Source organism: Pteropus alecto, unplaced genomic scaffold (genome assembly GCF_000325575.1).
Source record: "Pteropus alecto unplaced genomic scaffold, ASM32557v1 scaffold155, whole genome shotgun sequence".
NCBI classification, from domain to species: Eukaryota; Metazoa; Chordata; class Mammalia; order Chiroptera; family Pteropodidae; genus Pteropus; species Pteropus alecto.
Window position 1 is genome coordinate 18,723,924 of NW_006438113.1, and position 23,719 is coordinate 18,747,642.

General features: G+C 32.2%; 1 protein-coding gene across 9 annotated transcripts in view; it reads left to right on the forward strand.

The window, feature by feature from the left end:
* The window catches only part of JMJD1C (jumonji domain containing 1C), a 302,235-nt gene that overhangs the window by 224,942 nt on the left and 53,574 nt on the right, over positions 1-23,719 (forward strand). For 8 of the 9 annotated variants that reach the window (XM_025049371.1, XM_025049373.1, XM_025049365.1 and 5 more), the window contains one exon: positions 917-1,030. The exons of the other annotated variant lie outside the window; for it this stretch is intronic. Coding sequence is in view for 3 of the 8 variants with exons in the window: in XM_025049373.1 (XP_024905141.1) it covers positions 917-1,030 (114 nt within the window). In the remaining 5 variants the exon portion in view is untranslated. The remainder of the gene's footprint in view (positions 1-916; positions 1,031-23,719) is intronic. 9 annotated transcript variants of the gene reach the window in all.

Here is a 23,719-nt window from a genome sequence, read left to right on the forward strand (position 1 = left end):
TTAAGTTTTATAACTACCATAGATGTGAGACACTTGGTTTATAGTCAAGCTGCTTTTACTTTGAAAGTGAGTGTGATAGTCATTTTAAAAATGCATACATAATACCATTATTTCCTTCCTCTTCCTATCCTGCCTACCTCGCTCCTTCCCCCACTTCAGGGTATGAGTAAAATCCTTTAAGTAAAATAAAAGATATGTCTTTAAAATAATCAAATGAACATGGATTTAAACACCACCCCCCTCGCTTTTTTTTTTTTTTTGAGTAGTAGAGATCTGCAAAGACCATACCGCTAGGTGGGTTTTGTGTAATATTCTTAATTTCCCTCTTCTTTTCCTGTTCCCCTCCCCCATGCCGCACTTACCGAAGCAGCTGGATTTTTATTTGTGCTTGGGGCAGGGACAGGGCGGGGGTGGGTTGTACACGGGGTGGAGTTAAAAGACCAGATGCATCCTGATCATTTAAAATCCTTGATGTGAATGAGCTAGGAAAAAACTATACATGTAAACTGTAACTTCTCTATTTTATAAAGAATAATACTTATAGTTTTTTTAATATAAGAGTTAGGGTAAATATGTTCTACCCAGTTTACTTTTTCAGAAGCAATTTCTCCTTTTTGAATCTTGGCAGAAAATTTTATACACATGTATACTTGATTATATTTTTTTAAACAAACAACTGATATATTAGAATTTTTTTATCCTTTATCAATATATTTCATTCCTTTTTAATAAATAGAAAACATATTGTATGGATAAAAGCATTACCCTAGGTTTTAATATGAAAACTAATATTAAATGGTATTCTAAAGCCATTATGATAATGACAGTAATATATTGTATTTATACATACCCCTTCACATTTTGAGGATAAAATCCAGAAAATAACCATTAGAAATTTTTTTCTCTCTTTTACCAGACTTTCAAACCCCTGGTTGAAAAAAGTATACCCAGTTCAATCACTGCGGTAGAATTCCTTGTAGATAAACAACTGGATTTTTTAACTGAAGATAGTGCCTTTCAGCCCTACCAGGTAAGAAATTTTAGATTGTTCTTAAAAGTTAACTATTCATTAAACTTTACTGATATTCAGATATTCTTTTAAATAATTTGATCCTGGCTAACATATAGGTGTGCAAGGAACCCAGTGCATTCAATAAATTTAGATTATAGGGTAAATGATTCACTTATTCAGCCATTATATATTGATGAGCATTACTATGAGTCAAGCATTCTGTCATTGGGAATACATAAGAAGCAAAATAAAGTCCCTGCCATTCTTAATTATGTTGATTGTTACAAAATAACTGGTTAGATATTAGTATAAATTATCTTTGTCTTCAGCTCTAACGGTTAAAAATTGGGTGAATTAATGTAATGAGGGTAATGTTTACTATATTCATACATATCAATTTAGCATAATCGTAATTCATTTTCTTTTTAAGTTAGCACATTCATTTAGATTGTCATTAATTGAATAGTTCAGTTTCTGAGTTCTTGAAATTGTTCCTAGTTCTTGAAATTAAAATACAAACATACTTAATTGGAAAAACATTTTCTAGTAGGCTTTTAGATTTAAATAATGTGAAGAAACTCATATCAAAAGTAGCTAAATTTTTAAATAAATTTGTATATTTTATAGGTTTCTTTTTACGTAACTGCTTAAAAAAATATAGTAATTGCATCAAAAGAAAGGATGAGTGAACTAGTTTGACTTTTTTTTAATGGAGCCAACAGTAGTACTGATTCATTTCAGAATAGTTACTGTTTTTAAAAAATAAAATGTAGAGCATCGTATCTATGGAAAGATCAGGAGCTTGAGTTAATTAGTAGTGATTTGTTGTGTATGGAGTTATAACACTTAGGGAATTAGTTATTTGCCTCTTCTGTTAGATCCACTAAAATGAGATAGTTCCCTCACTTAGATGTCACTTCCTTCCTATTTTGAAGTCTACATAGATGTGCTTTTGTCTTTTCACATTATTTTTCTTATTTCATTAAATTGCCTCATTTTTGTAGTGTTAGCTTTTTCTCTTTGTAGCTAAAAAAATTTATAGCAAGTCCTAATTAATAGTGGAGATATTAGAGCTTTTCCTTTGGGTATTATTTTGTTTTGTTTTTAACTGTGAGTGTCACTTAGCCTACTATATGCCTTACTATAATTTGTTTCATTTCTAACAGTCTTTTAGTGAGAATTAGGCTAGGTGAATCTAGGTAAAAACCAAAGGAACTTTCCAATTCTTAATGTTTTAAATCTGTAGTTGCAGATTAGCCAGCACTGTGAAAGTTGCAACTTGGATTTGATTAAGAGAAGTGAAATCATCATGTAGAAATTACTTTTAAAATATACCCGTTTGCCAGGTGGCCTAATATTCTATAACACATTTATTAAAATTATAATGATTGAAAGAATGTGCTAACATTTTATAGGCTTCTTTTTTTTAATTCTTAAACTTTTAGATTCTGATGTTATTTTATTAAATATAAATGCACAAGAGCTGAAGTCTTATCTGATTTGGTGAATTGTAAGATTATCTTTGTTAGTAAGCTATTTACATTGCTCTGCTAGTATAGATAAATTGACCTCTGACCTACAAGGATACTATATCTTCCAGAGGTAAAGTGACTCACTTGACATTTTGTGTTTCACAGATAACATAAATTTGCAGTTACAAGAAATCAGAAGGAATTACACTAAGATTACTTGATTTAGGACCCAACAAACCTTTAGAATTTCTTATGAATTTTAGAAGTAATAGACTGTTCACAAATAGAGCTTTTTGTATGTATTTTAATTTTTATATTTAGTTTTATTCAAATCTGAATTAAAAATATATGTGAAGGATAGGCTCCTGGTACATTCTAGGTAAAAGAGACAATTTTAGAGTTCATGTAATTAGAGTAGCTTTATCCCAGAATGCTTTTCTCTAACCAGTTGTCCAAACAGTACATTAAATTCCTTGGCATCTTAAACATGGCAGCTGTTCCTGGCATAGATCTTGTAAATAGTCCCTTGACTTATCTTAACCTTAGGGTAACCCTATACAAGTCAGAGGGGTTTGGGGAAAAATTGAACAAGTTTTTTAAATAGTCCCTGTTTTTTCCTCACTTCTTTAAATTTAATGAGGCAATTTTGTTTGAAACTGGGTGTTAATTATTCTTTTTAGACTTCTTAAGTGAGATGGGAAAACGCCTTCTTTGGAAATGGCCATTGTGTATAGAGTGATGACTACACATAAATTTTGTTTTAAAGATCCTCACAAATGATGCTTTGCCACAAATCTAATTAAATGTTTTTGTAGTGGGAATTCCCGTCCATCATCTTTCTCCCTGAGTTCTCAGCATTTTATTCTGTAGTAGTATATGCTTCCTTTAATTTCTTTTCTAGTTGCACAGCCCTATTTTTAATATATCAGAATAACATATTGTAAGGTAATGGTTAGGAAACAGATGACCGAAGATTAATACAGATCTTTTTACTTTTAGGTCACTGGTTTGAATCCTACATTTATCTCTCTGAATGATTTCAATGCATTGACTACCAGATGGCATGTATTAAGTTAGTTGACCTAGTCAGTTTTTTAGGTGACATTTAGTTGGGAGATTGTGGTGCAACCATCATAGATTGTAGCTTTCAATATTTTGAACAAAAGTTGAATGAACAGAGGAATTAAACCAACATGTTATAGACAATATAATAAATGCATATTAATTAGGTAACTGAAGCAGCATATCATGGGATTGTTAATTCTATTTTTTCCTTCCTTATGCACACAAATGAGTTTCTGCTTCCTCCTTTTAGATTTCCTGATCCTAGCCTGGCTGTAGTTAACTTTCTTTGAAGTAAAGGGGGAGGGGAAAAGAGAGAAGAAGTAGGAGGGAACTCTGCAGATTCTACTTTAGCTGGCTGGGAAGAAGAAGGAAAAAACTAATAACTGATTTTTATAGTTTTAAGGGTGTTTTGTTGTTTGAGTTGTGATTTGTTTTAGTATTGTTACTTTCCTTTGGAGGGTGATTACAGAAGTTATAAAAAAAAGTTTCCAATTAAAATTTGAAGTTTCGATCTGATTATATAAAAACAGTTTGATAATTAAATGAACATTGAATTTTTAACATGATTTTGAAATTTTGTCAAGCATTTTGTATGCTGGGCATGCACACCTGCAGTTTTCAGGTTGGTTGCTTCATAGAGGATATAGAAGAAATTAATTTTTATCTGAAAATTATATATGAATAATAAATTCACCTGGCTTGGTCTACCTTATTAGTCCACTATTTTCCAGGGGTCACAATCCTCTTTGCTTTTAAAGATAATTAAGGAATAATACAAAGGATACTACTAGTTTAAAACCATTAGAGATTTGAAGCAGAATGTGCTTGTTCAAAATTAAACTTTGTTTATCTTATTTATTTTAAAAATTCATTGTAGTAAGACATTTTTCCTAGAATAAAATAGAATCATCCCAGACCTGAGGGAATGATTCTGTTTGAAGTTCTGGGTCATAAAAAACTGTTAAAGGTTTAGAGATAAGACTATTAATAATACAGTGTTTATCATCAGAATATAGACATTGAACTACTTTACTGAATACTAGATATAATACTGTGGTGCTGTGAATTGCTGGTTGAAGGAAAAGAAATGGGTGGAGCAAACTTGAGTGTTTTGTTAGTACTTGGACTAAAAGAATTGAACAGTAGAGTCACATTATTTAGGTAATTGTCGTGTCTGGACTGTGTCAGATATGTATATCTATCATTTTTGTAGTCCTTTAGTGAGAAAGTTCTTTTTCCACTTCAAGTCCATTTCGATCCACAGTTTTTCCATCGTTGATTATATAAATTTATTGGCTGTGGTTTCAGAATCCCCCTAAGATTATTCCTGCTCAACACATCTGGTTTATTAAAATAGCTCAATTGATTGCCTAGGATAAGTTACTAGTAGTTTAGTGAAATGGAGTGTAACAGAGCCATGTATTTTTTCCTTCTAAATTTTTGTTATTGTCCTATGGAGTTTGGAATTGCCTCACAACCAGGATGAGTTAATGAGAGGGAGGTGAAATTTTGTCAGCCAGGTGGACAATTAACTGTAGTTGGTTGGTTGGTTGTTACCAGCCAAATATTATATTTTGTTGAATTAAACATTTGACATAAGTGAACCATGGACAAAAAGTTTTAAAATCTTGTTTGTAGTAATTCAGTTTATAAGCAGATTTATTCCCCAAGGTACTATGATGATATTGCTAATAGTTTACAGAATAAAATACACAGAATTTAATGTTAGTATTGTTTTGGTTAGTAGAGATAAGACTTTATTTACTCTTATTCAGTTTATATAGTAACAGATATATCACTGCATTTTTAAACTAACGTTTCTATAGAGGAAATGGGAATTTGACCTGGTTCATAATTTATTAATATAGTTAAGTAACTGTTTCTGTCCCAGAATTCTTCTCAGATTTGATTTCTTGCTTGTATCAAATTACTGTTTCCCCATTAATTTTACTAAAAGGAAATAAATTGACTTCCCAAAACTGTCCAGCAAACTGTTGTTTTTTTTTTAAGATAAAAGTTAGGGTTTTTTGTTTTGTTTTGTTGTGTTTTTGTCTTTGCAATGATGATTAAACTTAAGAGAGCTGTTTTACAGAAATTTATATGAAACACTGGATGCACATCTCCTCTTAGGAAGTGGGAGTGGAACACATCTGCACCCCCAAAAATGCAATTTTGTGATAGGAAAAACAGTCCTAGAGCAGAGAAGAAGGGGCTTAGAGCTCTTAGTGTTCCACTGACTGTTGACTCACTTGATTTTCCCCCAGAAAGAAGACTTTAAATGGAAATTTTATGCTTAGACTCTACTTCCCTTTAACTTACTCTTAAAAAATTTTAATGTCTTGCCTTGGAAACATCCCAACTGACTTCATTCATTTAACAGTTATTTAAATTCTGTGGTTTCCCCATTCACATCATCCTGCTAGGTACTTAATGGTTTTCAAAAGTAAATAAAAGCATAAGTCATAGTCCTTTTTTTTTTTTTCAAAGGAGTTTCTAATCCATGCCATGAACTTGTATATATAAGAAAAACAATTTCTTTGAAATATCTTGATTGAAGGAGTCAAAAAATGCATAGTAAAGACTTCAGGAATTCAAAGAAAGAAGTCTTCTGAAGGAGAGAGATAACTTGAATGAGATTCGTTTGAATGGAGATGGAAGTAGAAGATAGGGGGAGACTAAGGTAGACATTTGGCAAGAAGGGACAGCAGGATTGGTGATGAGAGGAGGTAGATTTAGGGGACAGTGGAATATCAGCCTAGCTAGAGAAGAGAGTTTGATTTTGAACAGTAAACATCATACTAGATAAATAAATATTGTGGGGTCAGATAAAAGAAAAAAGATTGCTAAATACGTTACTAAATGGCTTTGATCTTGTAGGCCATGTGACTCATTAGACACTTTGAAGCAAGAGTAACAAAATTTTCTATACAGCAGGTGGCATCAGATTATTGTAATATATCAGAAGCAGCTAACTGATTGTGTCTTTACTGAAGTCTTTTGTCTTAGGGAATCAGCCTAGCATAATTTTTAAGAGCATCAATTTTGAAGTCAGTTCGTGCAGAGATGGTTCCAAATCCTAGTTTTGCTATTTGTTAGCTGTGTGGCATTGACAAAGCCTAAAGCATTCTAAATAAATGGTTTCCTCACCCATAAGATAATACTGTCTACCTTAGAATTGTTAGGAAGAATAAATAAAATGAGATATTAAAGAGCTTACTACATAGAAATTGTGCTCAATAGAAGGAAGCTATTTAGACATGTTCTAAATTTTCCTTTTTGTAGTTGGTATCTTAAACCTTTTTGGTATATATTTAAACTCTTTTCCTGCCATATGCAACCATTGGACATTCTCTACCACCACCTGTGCCTCTTTCTTTTAACAGTCTGTCTTATTTGTCTTCTGGAGCTCTTACCGTTCTTTTTTGCTTCTGGTGCTAGATAAACTTTATCACTGTTGGTACAAGCTATGGTCAGTGTAAAACAGAACATGGCTTTATAGAAGTGTATCTTCTCTCCCCCTTTTCATGAAGTGTATTTAGATAAGATTCCATGGTGACTTCTTAAACTATTAAGAAAATGATATCAGAAAAGATGCAGAACACTATTGTGGTATTATTCTCTTACAATCACACCTTTTTTCCCACAGGGATACTCATAAGCTCTGTTTGCTGCTGATAGTTAACTTTTATTTCCAAAAGTGTAAATGATATTCAGCAAGTTACAAAATTGTTTTTCTTTGTTTGGCTTTGGGCAAAGGCCATGTGAATGAGTGAGTGCTACAGGTTTAGAAGTCCTCTAAGCATTGAATAAGAGTCGGACTAAGTGACCTTTGAAGTTCCTTCCCAGCACTTAGAGCCGTAATTCTGTGAACTTGCTCAAGGTGTACAACCATTTCTGATCAACATTAACCTACCTAATCAGATTAATCCCTGACTAATTATTTTAGTCTCAGGAATAAGAGACATTCAACATAAATCTAGGTTTATCTCAAAAGAGAGAACTCTTGAGTTAGGCAGTGCCAGATGCAAATTATAATTATGCAAAATTGGAATAACGGGGTTGTTTGGATTAGTAGTACTTAATGAGAGCTTTATATTCTGTATTTTTCTATATCAATTTCTGATTTATATTTTGACAGAAGTTGAGCACATTCTCAGTTCCTGATTTTTTGTATGCATCTCCCTTTTCCATGTCACTCTCCCTACATATTAGCATTTGATTGAAATTTAGAGGTGCTTTATTGCTATAAAGTCATTAATTATGAGAACTGTGAAGTTGTAAGATATACGCTATGCCATGAGTGTAAAAAATAACAGGATCATAACTATAGCTATGAACTGACTGCTAGTGGATTTTTGGCTTGGTAGGATCAGCATCTGTGGGCAGGCATTGGCCTGGCGGTGGTCTAGGAGATGAGGCCAGAGCAGGAAACTGCTATTGTGTAGTACTTGGCTTTATTCCATTTCTAGTCAAAAGTGACAGCTTGCAATAGTGGAGCCAAGCTGAAGCCTAAAAAGTAAGATGGACTATAAGAAAAGGGGAACCAGTAGCTAAAACAGTCATTGTACTTCCTTATTTAAAAGTAGGGTATTTTTGTTTTTTTAAGTTTGTACATCACATTTTAATATTTGATAATTTTGCCTTGCATTCTGTTTAAGTACTTCTTTTATCTCCCATGTGCCTGGTTTTATATCACTATAATTTTAAAATTAGTTATGAAACATGTTTATTAAGTTTTCATAAACCAGGTATGTATATCTGCTGCCATTAAAAAAAGAGTTCATCATTTGTAAAAATTGGTTGCAAAACTTGGTATATTGAAAATATATCCATGGAGTCCAGGAACATGTTATTTTGACTGAAATTTGGCCCAAGTATGAGCTGTTCTGCAATATTCAGATTAAAAACATTTATAAGTCACAGTCTGCAATAGTTCCTACTGGTCCCAAATCTGCTATGATCATATGCTGAAAAATCTGCCAGTCTCTTTTCAATTTTTTGTGCCTGCTGTTATGAATTTAAAGTATGTGAAATTATACTTGTAGACAACAAGATTCCAAAAATTCTAAGCCATCACTAGTTACCATTGAGAAAGATTTTCTAGTTTCTGCCAATCAAAATAGGTTGATATTATTTATTTATTCCTTTTGCCCAAGTGCTAATTCTTACTTAAGCACCGCCATATTTAAAATCTCAGTTAAAATTTTATTTCTCAGTGTGTTACTATTTTACATTTGTAAAGTTCAACTTCTAGAACACATGTGCATTATTTAGTTAATTCTTATGTTAGCCTTATGAGGAAAACTGATTTTACTTTCTTAATTTTATGTAATGCTTCAGGATATATTAATTTATTTAATCCACAAGTCTTTGAGAAGTCTAATTTACAAATGAATAGGTAGCAGAAATAGAAACCCACAAAACAGATTAAATAAAAAAGGTGTGGGTTATTCTAAAGGTTTAACAGTCAATGTCATGGACATGCTTAGCAGGAAAATTACAACTGAACCTCATTTGGAATGGAATTAGAAACTAGAAAGTCAGAAACTTAAGTCACACATTCCTTCTTTCTCCTTCCTCAATCTCCTTTCTGCAGACAGGTTTCTTCTGCTTACTCATAAGTTTTGCTTCTCATAATATTAGTTTCCATGTGACTTTCATGTGTCATTGTTGATTCGCCCACCTGCTCCCCCAGCCCCCTTACAAGACCTCTTAGGTCTAATATTTGTGTTTCATAGTATAATTAGAGGTGTAGAGAGTATAGGGGAATGGAAGGCTGAAAGGAGAAGAAATATGAGATAGGGAGAAAATATAGCAACTTCTATAGTCAAAGAAAGTAAGGTTTAAGAAAGTTGTGACTTGGCATTTAAGTTCACACAATTAGTGGTAGCCTAAACAGAACTTGAACCAGAAACTTTAGATTTTAAGATTATTTAGATTATTTCTATTATACCACCCTTCCTTTGTGAGCCATCAAATGGGAAGCATCTCTTATTTGCTTTTGTTTGGCACTTTATTTTTCTTAGAGTTGACACTTTCCTCAATATAAGATTAATTTTTTTTCCCCTTAATTTTATTGGCTGCACAATTTCCCTAGACGTTTCAAACACTGGCAGCAAGCTGTACTCCAAATCTGTGTGTCATTTTCAGATTTATTTGTTCCTTAGGCAGAGAATCCAAACAGATGAAGATGTTTTGCAGTCTCCCTATTTTCTCGGATGCCTAGTTTTGGGTTTTTTTTTTTTTTTTTTTTTCTGTCGTGCATATATGTATCTTGAAGTCCTAAATTTTCTCAGAGTTAAAATTGAAAAATAATTACTTGAAAATGAAATTCTTTTGGCCTCTTGCCAAAAGGATTGTCTCTGAATTCTAAGTCTTCCTAGACTTCAGGCTAAAGGCAAAACAGCATTAGTCCTTAACCAATAAATAATAATGATTGGGGGCTGTTTATTCAATTATTTGAGGGTCTGTTGTGTTTTATTCAGGATGACAAATACCCTGCCTTCATAGAGCTGATAAGCTCATGGAGGAAACTCAAATAAAAAAATATAAATGTAAATATAGGCAAAATGTAGTCAAGTAGAAGGCATCGGGGAGGTATAAAGAATCCACCCTGGTTGTGGGAGAGATACAGCGAGTATACCTTTAGTCTTAGAATGGGTGACTCCTGAATTGTCGTAGAAGGAATAAATTAGCTAACCCACTAGGACAGCAGGGCTGGTTAAGTACATGAACTCAGAGGAATAAGTAGAATGTGTGTTGAATACCTTTCCTGTGAAGGTGGAATGGTGATGACAAGGAGGCTTTTTAACCATTTTTAGTTGGGTCAGGCACCTTAGTGACCTCGACCTCATGGAATAGGGAATATTTAAAAAAAGCAAACAGTAAAACTCACTTTAACCATTTAAGTATCAATTCAGTAGCATTAATTACATTTATAATGTTGTACAGCCAATACCACGATCCATGTTCAGAACTTTTTCATCATCCCAAACAGAAACTCTGTGTTCATAAACAATACCTCCCTGTTTCTCAATACCCTCCTCTCACCAGCCCCTAGTAGGCTCTGTGGTATTTTCTTGATCTAAACTTTCTTTGTGTATTCGAGATATCTCATATAAATAGAATTATACAATATTTCCCCTCCCCCCTTTTATTTTTGGACTCACTTATTTTACTTAATATAATGTCTTTAAATTTAATCCATGTTGTATCAGAATTTCATTGCTTTTTATGGCTGAATAATATTCCTTTTTATGTATATACCACATTTTGTTTATCCATCCATTGAGGGACATTTGGTTTGTTTCCACCTCTCAGCTATTGTAAACAAGACTGCTATGAACATTGATATACAAATGTCTGTTTGAGTCTTGCTTTTCAATTCTTATGGGTAATATACCTGAGAATGGAATTGCTGGAGCATATGGAAATTTGTGTTTTACTTTCTGAGGAACAGCCAAACTCTTTTCTATAGCGTCTTCACCATTTTACATTTCCACCAACAATATTCCAGTTCCTCCATATCTGAGAATATTTGTTATTTTCCATTTCCTTAATAATATCCATCCTAATGGATATAAAGTCACTTGCCCATTTTGAGTTGGGTGGATTGTTTTTTGTTGTTGAGTTTAGGAATTTTATCAATCCCTTATCAGATAAATGTTTTGCAAATATTTTCTCCCATTTTGGATTTTTTTTTAATAGTTTTTTTTTTATGGTTTTAAATTTTGATCAAGTCCAATTTACCTATTTTACCTTTTGTTGCCTATGCTTTTGCTATCATAACTGAGAAATTATTACCAACTTCAAAGTCATAAAAAATTTCCCCTAAGAGTTTTATAGTTTTAGATCTTATGTTTAAGCTTCTGACCCACTTTTAGTTAATTTTTACTATAATGGTATATATAAGGTAAGGCTCTATCTTAATTACTTTTTATGTGGATATCCAAGTTTCTAACACCATTTGTTAAAAAGTCTTGTATTTTCCCCACTGAATAGTCTTGGTACCCTTGTTGAAAATCACTTGACAATTTATACTAGAATTTATTTCTGGGCTCTCTATTCTCCTTGTCTATATGTCTGTCCTTATGCTGGCACGACACTGTTTTAATTACTTGGAATACCATTTTATCTCACATTTCTACAACTACATAATTTGTCCAAATGAGTGTTAACTCTAAACATAAATCATATTAAAGTATACTGTTCTGCCTAATTGTTGAAATTTTCTGAAGCACTTGGCCAGTCTTTGGAATGTAACTCCTGTCATGTAAATTATTAGGCAGGCACCTGCCTGCCTTTTAGAGAAGGTATGTTTTTAAGGAAAAAAGATCCAGTGATTGTTTAACTATAATATAGTCATTTATTTATTGCTATGTGCCAGTCACTTTGTTAGATATTGAGAATGTAAGGACAGATAAAATACTTGATTCTCTTTCAGCTCAGGGGACAGACATAAATATAATTATAGCAACATGCCAAAAGTTCTAAAATAGAGGTATATTCATAGTTTTGTGCACTTGGGAATCACCTTATGCAATAATACTGGATATTTGTCTGGTTTTCTTGGTTTTATATTTTCTCAAAAGACAAGGGTTTGGAAGATGATAAAAAGATTAGGAAAGCTAATAGTGTTTCTCAGTGATATATTAGGATTCTTCCAAGAAACAAAACCGGTAAGGTGTGTGTGTGCACGTGCATGCGCATGCACGCATTAGTGTTGAAAGGGATAGTAGTGGTGGTGATGTGTGGGGGAGGTATTCTAAGGAATTGACTCATGCAATTTGGGATGCTGACAGATGTGAAATTCACAGGGCAGGGCAGCAATCTGGAAATTCTGGTGAGTCTGAAGGCTGTCTGCAGACAGAATTCTTGCCTCATTGGAGGGTCTCATTCTTTTTTCTTAAGTCCTTCAACTGATTGGATGAAGCCCAGGCACATAAAGGAGAGTAATCTGTTTTACTCGAAGTCTGTTGATTGAAATGTTAATCACATCTGAAAAATATTTTCACAGCAACATGTAAACTGGTGTTTGACCAAACTTGAGTACCATAGACTAGCAAAATTAACACACAAAATTAACAGTCACAGGTACTATTGATACTCGTTCTTTGCTTTGTAGGTTGGTAGGCATCTTTGGCTTTGGCACAGTTAAATGCCTATAGCCCTCTTCCCAGGCATTATGTTAATAGAAAAAACATCCCCACACATTTCCAATGCACCCCACTTTATTTAGAGCTATTGGACTGTAGATTAAGACAACTGAAAAAGTGAAAGCCTTTAAAACAGTCCTGTTAAATCTGCTCAGAAGTGGTCAGCACACAGTGGCCTACCAGGTGCTTCCAGCACCCTACATGAGAGAAAGTATCTGTCATTCCTTTCTGAATGTTGCCATAGTTCTGCTTCCTCTTGAGTCTCAATACTGTGATGTTTTCTCCTGGCTACCCATGATCCCCTACCAATCCGTTCTAATTCCAGATCAAGTTTTTCTATCATTCACATTCTCTGAGATCTTTAGACCTAGTTATTTGATAAAGGTTATTTAATTGTGATGGAGTAATATGTTTCTATCATATTTGCTCTAAAATTGGGATACCTATATGTCTAACATCTGTAAGTGGTATAAAGGACTTTTTAAAAATTCCAATGCTTTTCTAGATGTTCTTTGCCTGAGAGTCAGATATTTTACATGGAAAGAATGTGTTCTTGTTCCCAATTAATAACTTCCATCTTTCATTTATGTAATAAACATTTTTGGAAGTAGAAAATTCTGTATAATAGGGACAAATAAATCTGGATGTATAAGATCTGCTCATGTACATCTTTAAGACATTATTCAGTATGTGAACTTTTATAACACAATGTGTATGTGAAGCACCTCAAAAGGATGGTTTTTATTCTGTTTCTCCCACATCCACTCCCATTTTCAAGGAATTAAGTTCCATCTCATACTAATAATTCCTGCTAGTGCTTAACAAAGCCTGTTGTTGAGAATTTTTCTTAGTGTTTATTGCATGTATGTTATATCAGTCGAGCAAACTTGTTTCAGGTGGTATCATCTGACTGGCATGTTAGTGTTTTGAAGGACTTTGAGGCTTTGCTCTGGCCAAAAGTGTATATTTAATGATGTTCACTACCAGTACTGTTAAAGAGAGGTCTGAACTACTGATTTGTTTTTATTGGGCTTGATTACTTCCAAAGTATCTCTTGCGCATTCTGCCTTGTTCCACAAATAGGTATAAATATACATATTTGTACTTAATTTTTTATAAATTCAAATTGGATAATGGCACAACTTGAGTACCTCTGCCTTTAGCCCCAGAACTCCAAGGACTTTAGAGTGTCTGATTTAGTGTTAATATTATTAAAATCAAATAGTTTACAAACTAATCTAATTTTAAAATATGGAGAGAAGAACCAAAATCAGCACCCAACCGTTAAAGAATAAGTTGCCACGTTTTGAGATTCTCTTTTAAGGTATCTAATCATATCCATTCATGCAGATATATAAAATGTATCTTCTTAGGGAATTTTGGGGTAGGCAAAAGTTTACATCTATTAAAGGTATCAGAATATGATAGTAAAACAACAAACCATCTTCTACTCAGATGCCGAGTCCTGCCCTACTGCTTATAGTCTGAAGTTTCGGATATGGCATATAACCACTTAACAATTGTTTTATTTTTTCATCTATAAAATTGGGTATGTAATACCTGCCTCACGATAGTGTTGCCATTGTCTGAGATAATATATATGAAAGAGGTTTGTGCCCTATAAAATTTTTGTGATAAAGAGAATGAATATGGTAGGAATTCAGAAAATAAATAGATCTAGTTGGGTAGATAAGTCTCAGTTCATGATACGTGTGCTTCCAAGAAGTCCATTAGAAGTAGTTGTTTTGTAGACCTTGAGCAGATAAAATAGATGCCATTCACAGATTTACCACCTCACTAGTGGGTCACATAATTGGTAAATTTCCTACACTTTTCTGGTTTTCTTTCCATTGTGTATTTTTTCCCAGTCAAGATGCCTTTTCTGTGGTATGTTATTTCAACCATTCTTACCAGCACCTTAAGTCCATTGTGTGTGTCTTTCTGTCATATTTACCTTTTTAAGTTCTTATCTTTGAACAGTCTTGCAGCTTCTCTCTTTTTATACCCTAAAAATGCACTGCACATTATTGGTAGCCACTAGTCACATGGCTATTTAAATTTAAGTTAGGTACAGTTTTAAATTTTAGTTACTCAGTCATACCAGCCACATTTCAAATACTCAGATAAACGTGTGGGATAGTGCAGATATATATAACATTTCCATTATGCAGAAAATTCTTTTGGAAAGCCTTGCCCTAAATGCCTAACACAGCAGGAAAAAATTACATTAATGTATTTCGGTGTCATTGTATTGTCTCCAATCTCTGCGGAGCCTTTAGTTTAGTACCAGTTGTCATCCTTTTCTATGCTTCTTTTGAGCTTCCATTTCCTAAAGCAGTTATTCCAAATTCTCACTACTCAATTTCCTCTTTTACTCTTAGTAGACAGCCTTTCCACTGCAGCACAGAGGAAATTGAGGTTACAAGCAGGAACCCCCTTAACTTCCTGTCCTTATACCTATTTTTGTACCTTTATCACCTTTTTTCTTGTCTCAGAGATGTGTCCCTTTTTTTCTATGACTAATACAATTTTACAAATATTTATTGGGCACTTGCTATGTCCTGGGCACAATTTCTAAGTACTCAAGGTATAGCCATGAACAAAACAAAAGAAAAAATTCCCTGCCTTCATATAGTTTACCTTCTAGTGAGAAGAGAGAGACAAAAAGTAACTATTGTAGTATATTAGACCATAAGTGCTACAGAGAAAAATAAAATCGGGTTGAAAATGTTAGTTGAAACAGAAAAATGGAAAAGCCCTCAAATGAAAGCATTTAAAGAATAGCAAGGAAACAGCTATGTGGAGATTACTAGAAAATGAAGTTAAAAAGGAAATAAAGGTAAATAAGCAGGGCTTTATAGACTATTATAATAGACTTTTTGTTGTTGTTGTTGTTGTTATGATTAAGATTTGAATGGAAGCCTTTGGAGGGTTTTGAGCAGAAGAGTAATGTGATAAAACTACCCCCACCCACCCACCATGTAATTTAAAACATACAGACACAGAATAGTAAAATGAATTCCCGTGTACCTATCATCCAGCTTTCACAATGCATGGCTAGTATTCACATACCATATTATTTCATCTCTAAACGTTTCTCGTTATGTTTGTGTATACACGTGCATACATTTTAAAAGTATTTACACATTTAGTCAGTTCTAATTATTTACAGTACTCATGCTCTCAAAAGTTACAAGTTCTCAGCAACATCAGGAATAAAAGAATTAGAATATTACGTTTACTAATTTGCTTTGTCCTACATTGTGCAACTATCAGAATAACGATAACATTAGCACCAACAGTATAATTGCTGAAAACAGTCTAAAATATTTTTTTTGTTACAGTTTTTATCTTTAGTATGTATCCCTAGTGGGATATACTCATTCAGTTTTTGTGTTTAATAGTTTTGGAATTGTTCCTCTCTCTGCCTTCTATTTTAAAAAGTTTATCCCTGTCCTTGTGCTCTGGAATTCATTTACCATACATAAAATCATTGTAAATAAACTCGATTATCTGCGTTCTAAAATAAAAAGGTTCTCCATCATGCCCATTCTAGTTACTGCCTTTCTTCACTTCTTACCTTCATAGACAGATTTATTAGAAATATAATCTGACCTTTTATATCTATATTTTCTTGCCTTCCAATCTTTAATTGTTGCAGCCTGGCTTCTGCCTTAACTTCCACAAAACTGATGATAAGATCACTAAGAATCACTTATCAAGTATATTATTCCAGTCTCCATTTCTATCCTACTGAACCTTTGCATTTAACACAGTAGATCCCTGTCTTGGAAATTCTTTATTCTTATTGCTTATATGACATCTCTATTCAGGCTTTTCTACTCTATTAATTCTCTTTGCTGACTGTTATTTCTGTCTAGTTTTAATGTTGGGTGCTTTTTCCACAATTCTTCCTTTTTGGTATCTTCTCATTTCATTCACTAGTCACCCTAAGCAGTGTCATATTTCTAGTGCTTTCACTTCATTTAAAACTCTATCTTTCGAATCTATAACTCTAGTCCAGACTTCCTTGCCATACTGTTATTCATTTAACAACTGTTTATTTAGCATCTTCTGTGTGCCAGGCACTGTTCAGACAATATTTCCAGCCCTCTTGAAGTTTAAATTCTAGAGCAGGCACAGTAGATAATAAACATAATAATGAGTAAGTGGTACAGTATAGTAGACAGTTTAATTACTGCTAGGACAAAAGGGAATAGTAAAGCAAAGTTAGTACAATTAGGAATGGAGAGAGGGGAGAGTCAGGTTAGCCTATTAAATAGGGTGGTCACGGTAGACAACTTTGAGAAGGAGTATCCGATTAAAACTCTGTTTAATCTGTGTTGCATTGATTTGTGTGTTAGTCTCTGTTCCAAAAGGCTGAGATCCTCAAGGGCAGAAACTCATGTATTGCCAGTCTCTTGACACAGTAATTGACATCTGGTGTTCAAAATCTTGTTGAATGAAATGTATATTTTACTCATCAGAGAGCCTCTTAGCCCCACACTCAAAGACTATTTCAAACATAATTCCAACAAGCTGTCTAATCTGTTTTCTTCTACCATAGCATATGAGAAGCCAAAAGGAGAATTTTTTTAAAATATGATGATGGTAGATTGGGAGCTTGACAGCACAAAGTTATAAATCAAACTTTGTGTTTCTGGGACAGTTTGGTATAGAAGCAGGAACTTTACATAGATCAATATTTATGATTGTACCATAATATAGTAATCAAATTTAATGATGATAACCATGAGTTTTGATGAAAAGCTAAAATTGTGTTTAGTATGTTATTTAATGAAGGAACTCTAGAAATATTTTCATTTAGAATTAGTAGGATTTTGATAAATTTTATTTCTATAAATCAGTCATCTTTAAAACACTCCTTTTTTTGTAGACAAACTATAATAAGCATTTAATATACCTCATTCAGTTTATGTTCTCTTCCCTTTTTTTCAAATTAGATGTTCTAGATAAGTTAAACTTATATTTTTAAGGATAGCAAAACAATGATTGAAAATCATTATGAAGTATATTGTGCATATTATCTTAACAGTACTAGGTAATTAAGATGTTCTTGGATTACGATACTTTAGAGTTGTGATTTTAACTCACTCCGTTTTTCTGAATAACTAAATCCATTCCTTATCTATTTGCATCTGCTATACATACATTTCAGTGAATAGAACCAGAGAGACTTAAATAAGAGTCATAAAAAAGACTAAATCACCTGGCAGATCCAAGTTTTTCAGGTTATAGTACTTGTTGATTTTTTCCGTTTGCACTAGATCGTGTTGATACAATACTTCAAGTTTACCAGGTTATGATAATTAATATACCAAAAATAATGAAATCAGCCCCCAAAATATGTGGGCTGATATTAATTTTAAAATTATATCCTTTGCATTTTATATTTTTAAAATATTTTTAAAAATAAACGTTAACTCTATAATCAGGATAATTACTGACACAATTGCTCAGTATATGTTTTTACCTAGGAATTATTTTTAGAATACTTTCCAAAAAAATAAGTAAGCATATAATTTTATTTCCTTCTTAGGTTGAACTCTCTCCCTCTCCCCTTAGCAGTGGGGGAACAGCATAGGGCAAGACTGCCACAGGTGGAGTGCTCATCCAGGGCAAGGGAGTTATTTTTTTGTTTTATTTTTTTAAACTTTGGCTGTTCTGAAAGAATATTTTGAGTTGCTACTTTAGAAAACATTAAGCAGTTCCCGGGCCTTCCTAAGTTTGTTCAGTTGTAAGTTTGAGGAAGCTGCAGTTAGTAAATTGTGGTTGGCAGATGCTGTAAGCAGGTGACTCAGTAGGTTGAACTCATGATGACTCAACTGTGTAAAAACCATGCCGATAAATAGCTTGAAAGAAAAATTGCCTTCCAGACTTTTGAACTGCCATAAAAAGTTCAAAACTATTATTAAGGGTATCACAAAGAATATTGACATGTGGCTTGAGAAGGAAACACATTTTCCTTCAAGTGGTTTTAAAAGTTTTAGTTAATTGTTTTGATTTTTGCTCTGTGGTAGTTGAGAAGAGAGAGTCGTATACCAATGACTCTTAGCAAGTTGTATATTAAAAATGCAGAAATATTGTTGGTCTGCATAAAGTTTATTCATGAGAGTATTTTTTTTTTTTTTTTGGAAAGGTTGATTTCAGTTGGAAGATTAGTAAAGAAACCCAAATGGTAATTATTTTTAATTAATATAATAAAAATAATCTAGTTAGCTTTTTATTTAACCTTGATATAACAACGAATAAAAGATACATAGCAAGATACATAGTCCATCTCCTATGATTTATGTAATAGGGCATGTATATCCTGTTCCAAAATACTTTTTGATGATTTGATCTGATAAATTACGGAATCTGGTGTTTTCTGATATCCATTCCAAATCTTGGAGTACCATATTCTGTGCACCTATTTTAATTTAGCAAACATTGTTTTCTGTATTTTAAAATAAAATCATTTGGTCAATTGGGTTTCCTTTCACTTTATGTGATCATGTTACTAATACAAGAAAATTACTGAATTCCCAGCAAAGAGTATTCAAAATTTTGATTAAGTGCAAGGATTGGTAAAAGGTATGTGAGAAGGGCTTTGACATTAGGCAGATCCTTGCTAATTTGCCTTCCAGCCATGTGATTGAGGGTAAATTACCTAATCTTTGAGTGTTTCTTCATCTGTAAAGTGGAGAGAATAATATCAAACTAGCAAAGGGAGTTGTTAGGATTAAATGAAGTTAATATATGCAAAAGTGCTTTGCTTCTCTTCTGTCAATTAAAAAATATTATTGTTTACACTAAAGTAATATGCTTACTCTTGAATAGATATTTTTTAAAGGCTGAAAAAAGATTCGTTCCATAAATCATACAGTTAATTTAGGATATATTTAAGCTATGTCGAAACCTAAGAATAACTACTCCTCATCTAGGATGATTAAAGAGTAGTAATGTCAGCAATCTAGAGTCTTCAGATTTTGGTTTTGGTTTTGTATTGTTTTGTGGGCTGGAAGATATGACTTTCATCATACTAGCTTCATTTGAGTTAAGTTACAAAGCCTGAATATTAAATGTGTTTTTTTCAGGGGTCACAATATAGAGATGAACTTTGTAACAGTGAAGGGGCAGCTGGTCAAGGATAATTATTTTCTCTGTGAATAATTGGGAACTGGTGAAGTTTGGTTTTGTGTTCACCACACTGGTTTTCTTAAATTGCTCTATTGGCAAAAAATACTTAGAAAAATAGGCATTTAATCCTCAAGTACAATATCTGAAATGCTGCATCAAGTTTTTTAAGGGATTATAAAATATGATCTATTTTGTTTGCATAGTGCTTTCTAAATGATCTTTTCTAATAATCCAATTGCTTACGTGTGTTATTTTTTTCCTCAAAAGTTCACCATCAAATGCATAGTAAAGTGTTTCTTTGTACCACAATCTCTTAATAAAAAAAAGTATTTCTTCTAGGTCAGTGAAATGTGAGTTTTATGACCTAATGTTTATCAAGCAATGTTTGATAGAATTAAAGATTTTTATTTTTAAAAATAGAGCTCTTTTTTTTAATAGGACATTCATTTAGTTGAATCATACTTGGTATAATCAATGACATATTAATAGAATTACATTAAGTAACATTCTTTTAACTGTTTTTATTAACTAAAAACTTAAGTAGCAACATGTTATTTTCATTTTTTGGTGATTTTTGTAAAATTATGCAAGAAGTTGATATAAATAAGGATATTAAGAGAATGTAAAAAGTATTTTCAAGCTTATCAGTATCAACAAAATTTCTAAACTAGCTAAGTTGTTCATTATACTTAACTATGAGATTTGTACTGTTCTTGTTATTGAAACTAAGTTTCTTCAGATGGACTTTAATGTATAACTAAGGAAAATAGTATGAAACACATCACTCTTCTGTAATTTTTTTCTCTTTGTCTGTCATTAGCAAACATGTATCTACATAACATTTTTACTGGCTCTATTGTATCCTATTGGTGGGCATATGAGCAACTCAAAAAAACCTTTTCTCTGTTTTAAAACACATGGAAACCATTATTGTACATACATTATTTGTTTTGGTTTTCCATTTATTACCTTAGATTCTTGAAAGTTAGTTTGTGGGTGAAAGAGTATGTATTTAAGATACAAACGTAGCTATACATGAAAAAACCTCATATTCTACAAAATTTCACGCTACAATGACAAAGATTTTGAGAAAAATGTTAGAGTACATTATTCAAAGCTTATGCAAATTTTTAACAAGAGTACTAATGTACTCTTGTTAAACAATAATCCTATAAAATACTAGTAGACTTTAAGAAGACATGTTGTATTTCTATTAAATAAAGTTAGATAAATATATTGCTTTACCTTTAAGAAAAAGGTGAAGGTTATTTGTTATTAATAGTTACAGAAGAATTGAGATTATTGAATTAAGGAATCAAAAGCAAAATAAGATTGAGGCAATCTAATCCACATGAACTTCTGAGTCAGCATGCAGTTACATTAAACTAAGAACAAAGTGGAATGTTTGGGTATTGTGTCTACTGTGTTAAGGTTTATTTGTATATTTAGAATTCAGCTACTCATACGAGTAACACAAAAAAAATAAATGAACCAACATTACTTCCTTGTTTTACTGATGTCATTCACTTATTTTTCTCTATGTCCTTATAAGATAATTTGAATTATAGAAACCACATTTTTTCATGTATGGTCAAACTGCCTTGCAGGAAAGTTTTTCTTCTTCCAATAGTGTTTGAGTATGCCTTAATTTTTGCCACGCCAACACTGGTATAAATTTTTAAGTTTCCCACTTTGATTAACCAAAAAAACTGTAATACATTTAACTTTTGTGGTTCTTTAATAATGGTGAAATAGGACTTTTTTTTCCAGTTTTTCTCATTTTTTTGTGACATACCTTTTTGTCATAACCCTTATGTATATTTGGGTGGTATTCCTTATAATGTGTAAGCTTTTTACATTTGAAGGACAATACTTATTATGATAATTACAGTATTTTTTCCAGTTTGGAACTATCTAATTTTATTTTTGTTTTTTTAAGAAAGTACTTTTGAATAATACCCTTGTGAAATCACTCGATTCAACCAGTGAAATTTTTTTGACTTATTGATTACCTGGTTAATAAATTCTAGACAATTGAAATAAAAAGACAAATTAGAATTAAGCACTTCAAAATGCTTGGTAAAGTCAAGGAAAATTGTAATACAATGGGATGTGAAGATAGGAGTATCTTCAAGACAGAAAACACAGACGATATAGCAAATAATTGTCCAAAGTTCATCTTTTAGAAAAGATTTAGTTAAGAATTTGTCTTTTTTCCCTTGATTTTTGGATTATTTTTTCTTATTTTATTAACATATGGTCTTTATAAAAATACAGAAAAATTAGAAGAAGAAGCATAATATTTACCCAGGACTCTATTACCAAGAGAAAACTACCATTAAAAATTTTGACAAATTTCCTTCCAGGCTTTTTGTGTATGTGTGGAATTGTTTTTTTTTAATATATTTAATGATCATTTAAATCTGTCGTCAGCAAACTATAGCCCACAGGCCAAATCTGACCTATTGCCTGATTTGTACTGCTTGCAAACTTAGAGTGGTACATTTCTAAGCTGTTGAGCCAAAATATCAAAAGAATAATATTTCGTGGCATGTTAAAATTATATGAATTAAAGTCCACAAATAAAGTTTTATCAGAGTAAATCCATATGCATGTGTTTATCTATGGTTCCTTTTTATGCTAAAATGATAGACTTGGGTAATGGAATATTGCCTTTAAAGCCCTAAAATATTTACTCTCCATCTCATTACATAAAAAATGTATTGCTCTCTCACTTAGATGATTTTGTTTTGGGAGCTTAACTTTACATCAGCTTTTTTTGCATGTTACTAAAAATCATGTTGATGACACTATACTAATTCCCAAGATAGAAGTACCATCTTTTATCTATTGCCTAATGTCTGGCATTTAGGTGTTTGATCTTTTCCCCTATTTCAAGTGCTGTGGTAAATATTTATGTTAATTTTGTCTGCATTTTGCATTTCCTTAGAATAAATTTTTGTAAGATTACTGCAACAAAATGCATGAATATTTAAAATTGGCTTAAGTCTTAAACAATGAGTTAGACATTCATAGATGGATGGAAAATTCATTACAGATCAGACCAATTTGCAAAATAATACAGATTATTAATATGCTGAGAAGTGTTTGAAAAGTAATGTTCCATTGAGCATATTTTAATTTATATATATTAATTGGACATATTTTTAGCTATAGATAATTAACTAAAATTATGGTAATCATTACTGAGTTCGGATTAAATTAACTATACAGTTTTGGTTTTGTTTTTTCTTTTGTATTGATAACTTTTGGTGAAAGCCTTCAGGCCATAGTCACTTTTCCAAATCAGAATGTTGTCAAAATTAGCTAGGAGAGAGAATAACTTAAAATATTCAATGGAAGTAAACATCATTGTAGTTAGAACCTTTCTCACTTCATATGACATTTACAATAACGTTTAAGTTCTCAATAATTAAGGATGGCCAAATATTTGAACAGAGGAATTTTTTTTTTTTCCAAAGAAAATGAGCTTTGAAATTCATCCAACAACGAATGTGTATATAATGCAAATAATATAGGGATGTGGTTTCATCTTATATTTCAGTTTGTATAAATATGAGAAGTCAGGAGTCCAGAGAGACCTCACAGAACTGTAACTATTCATGAAATTTAAAATCTTGAGACTTTTTTTAAAATTTTAGAAAACTTTCACTGCTTTCATAATTTTCCATGATACACCTCTCTTAAATTAATCTTAACCATTTCCATTTTAGTTATTTATGATATAAATAATGGCAAGTAATACCAAATGGAAGTTTCAAGGAGAGATTCCTTAAATACTTAGATGGCTATATAATGGCCAGTTTATTTCAAAGGACCAAATACAGTTGTTTTATTTATTTTTTTTAATA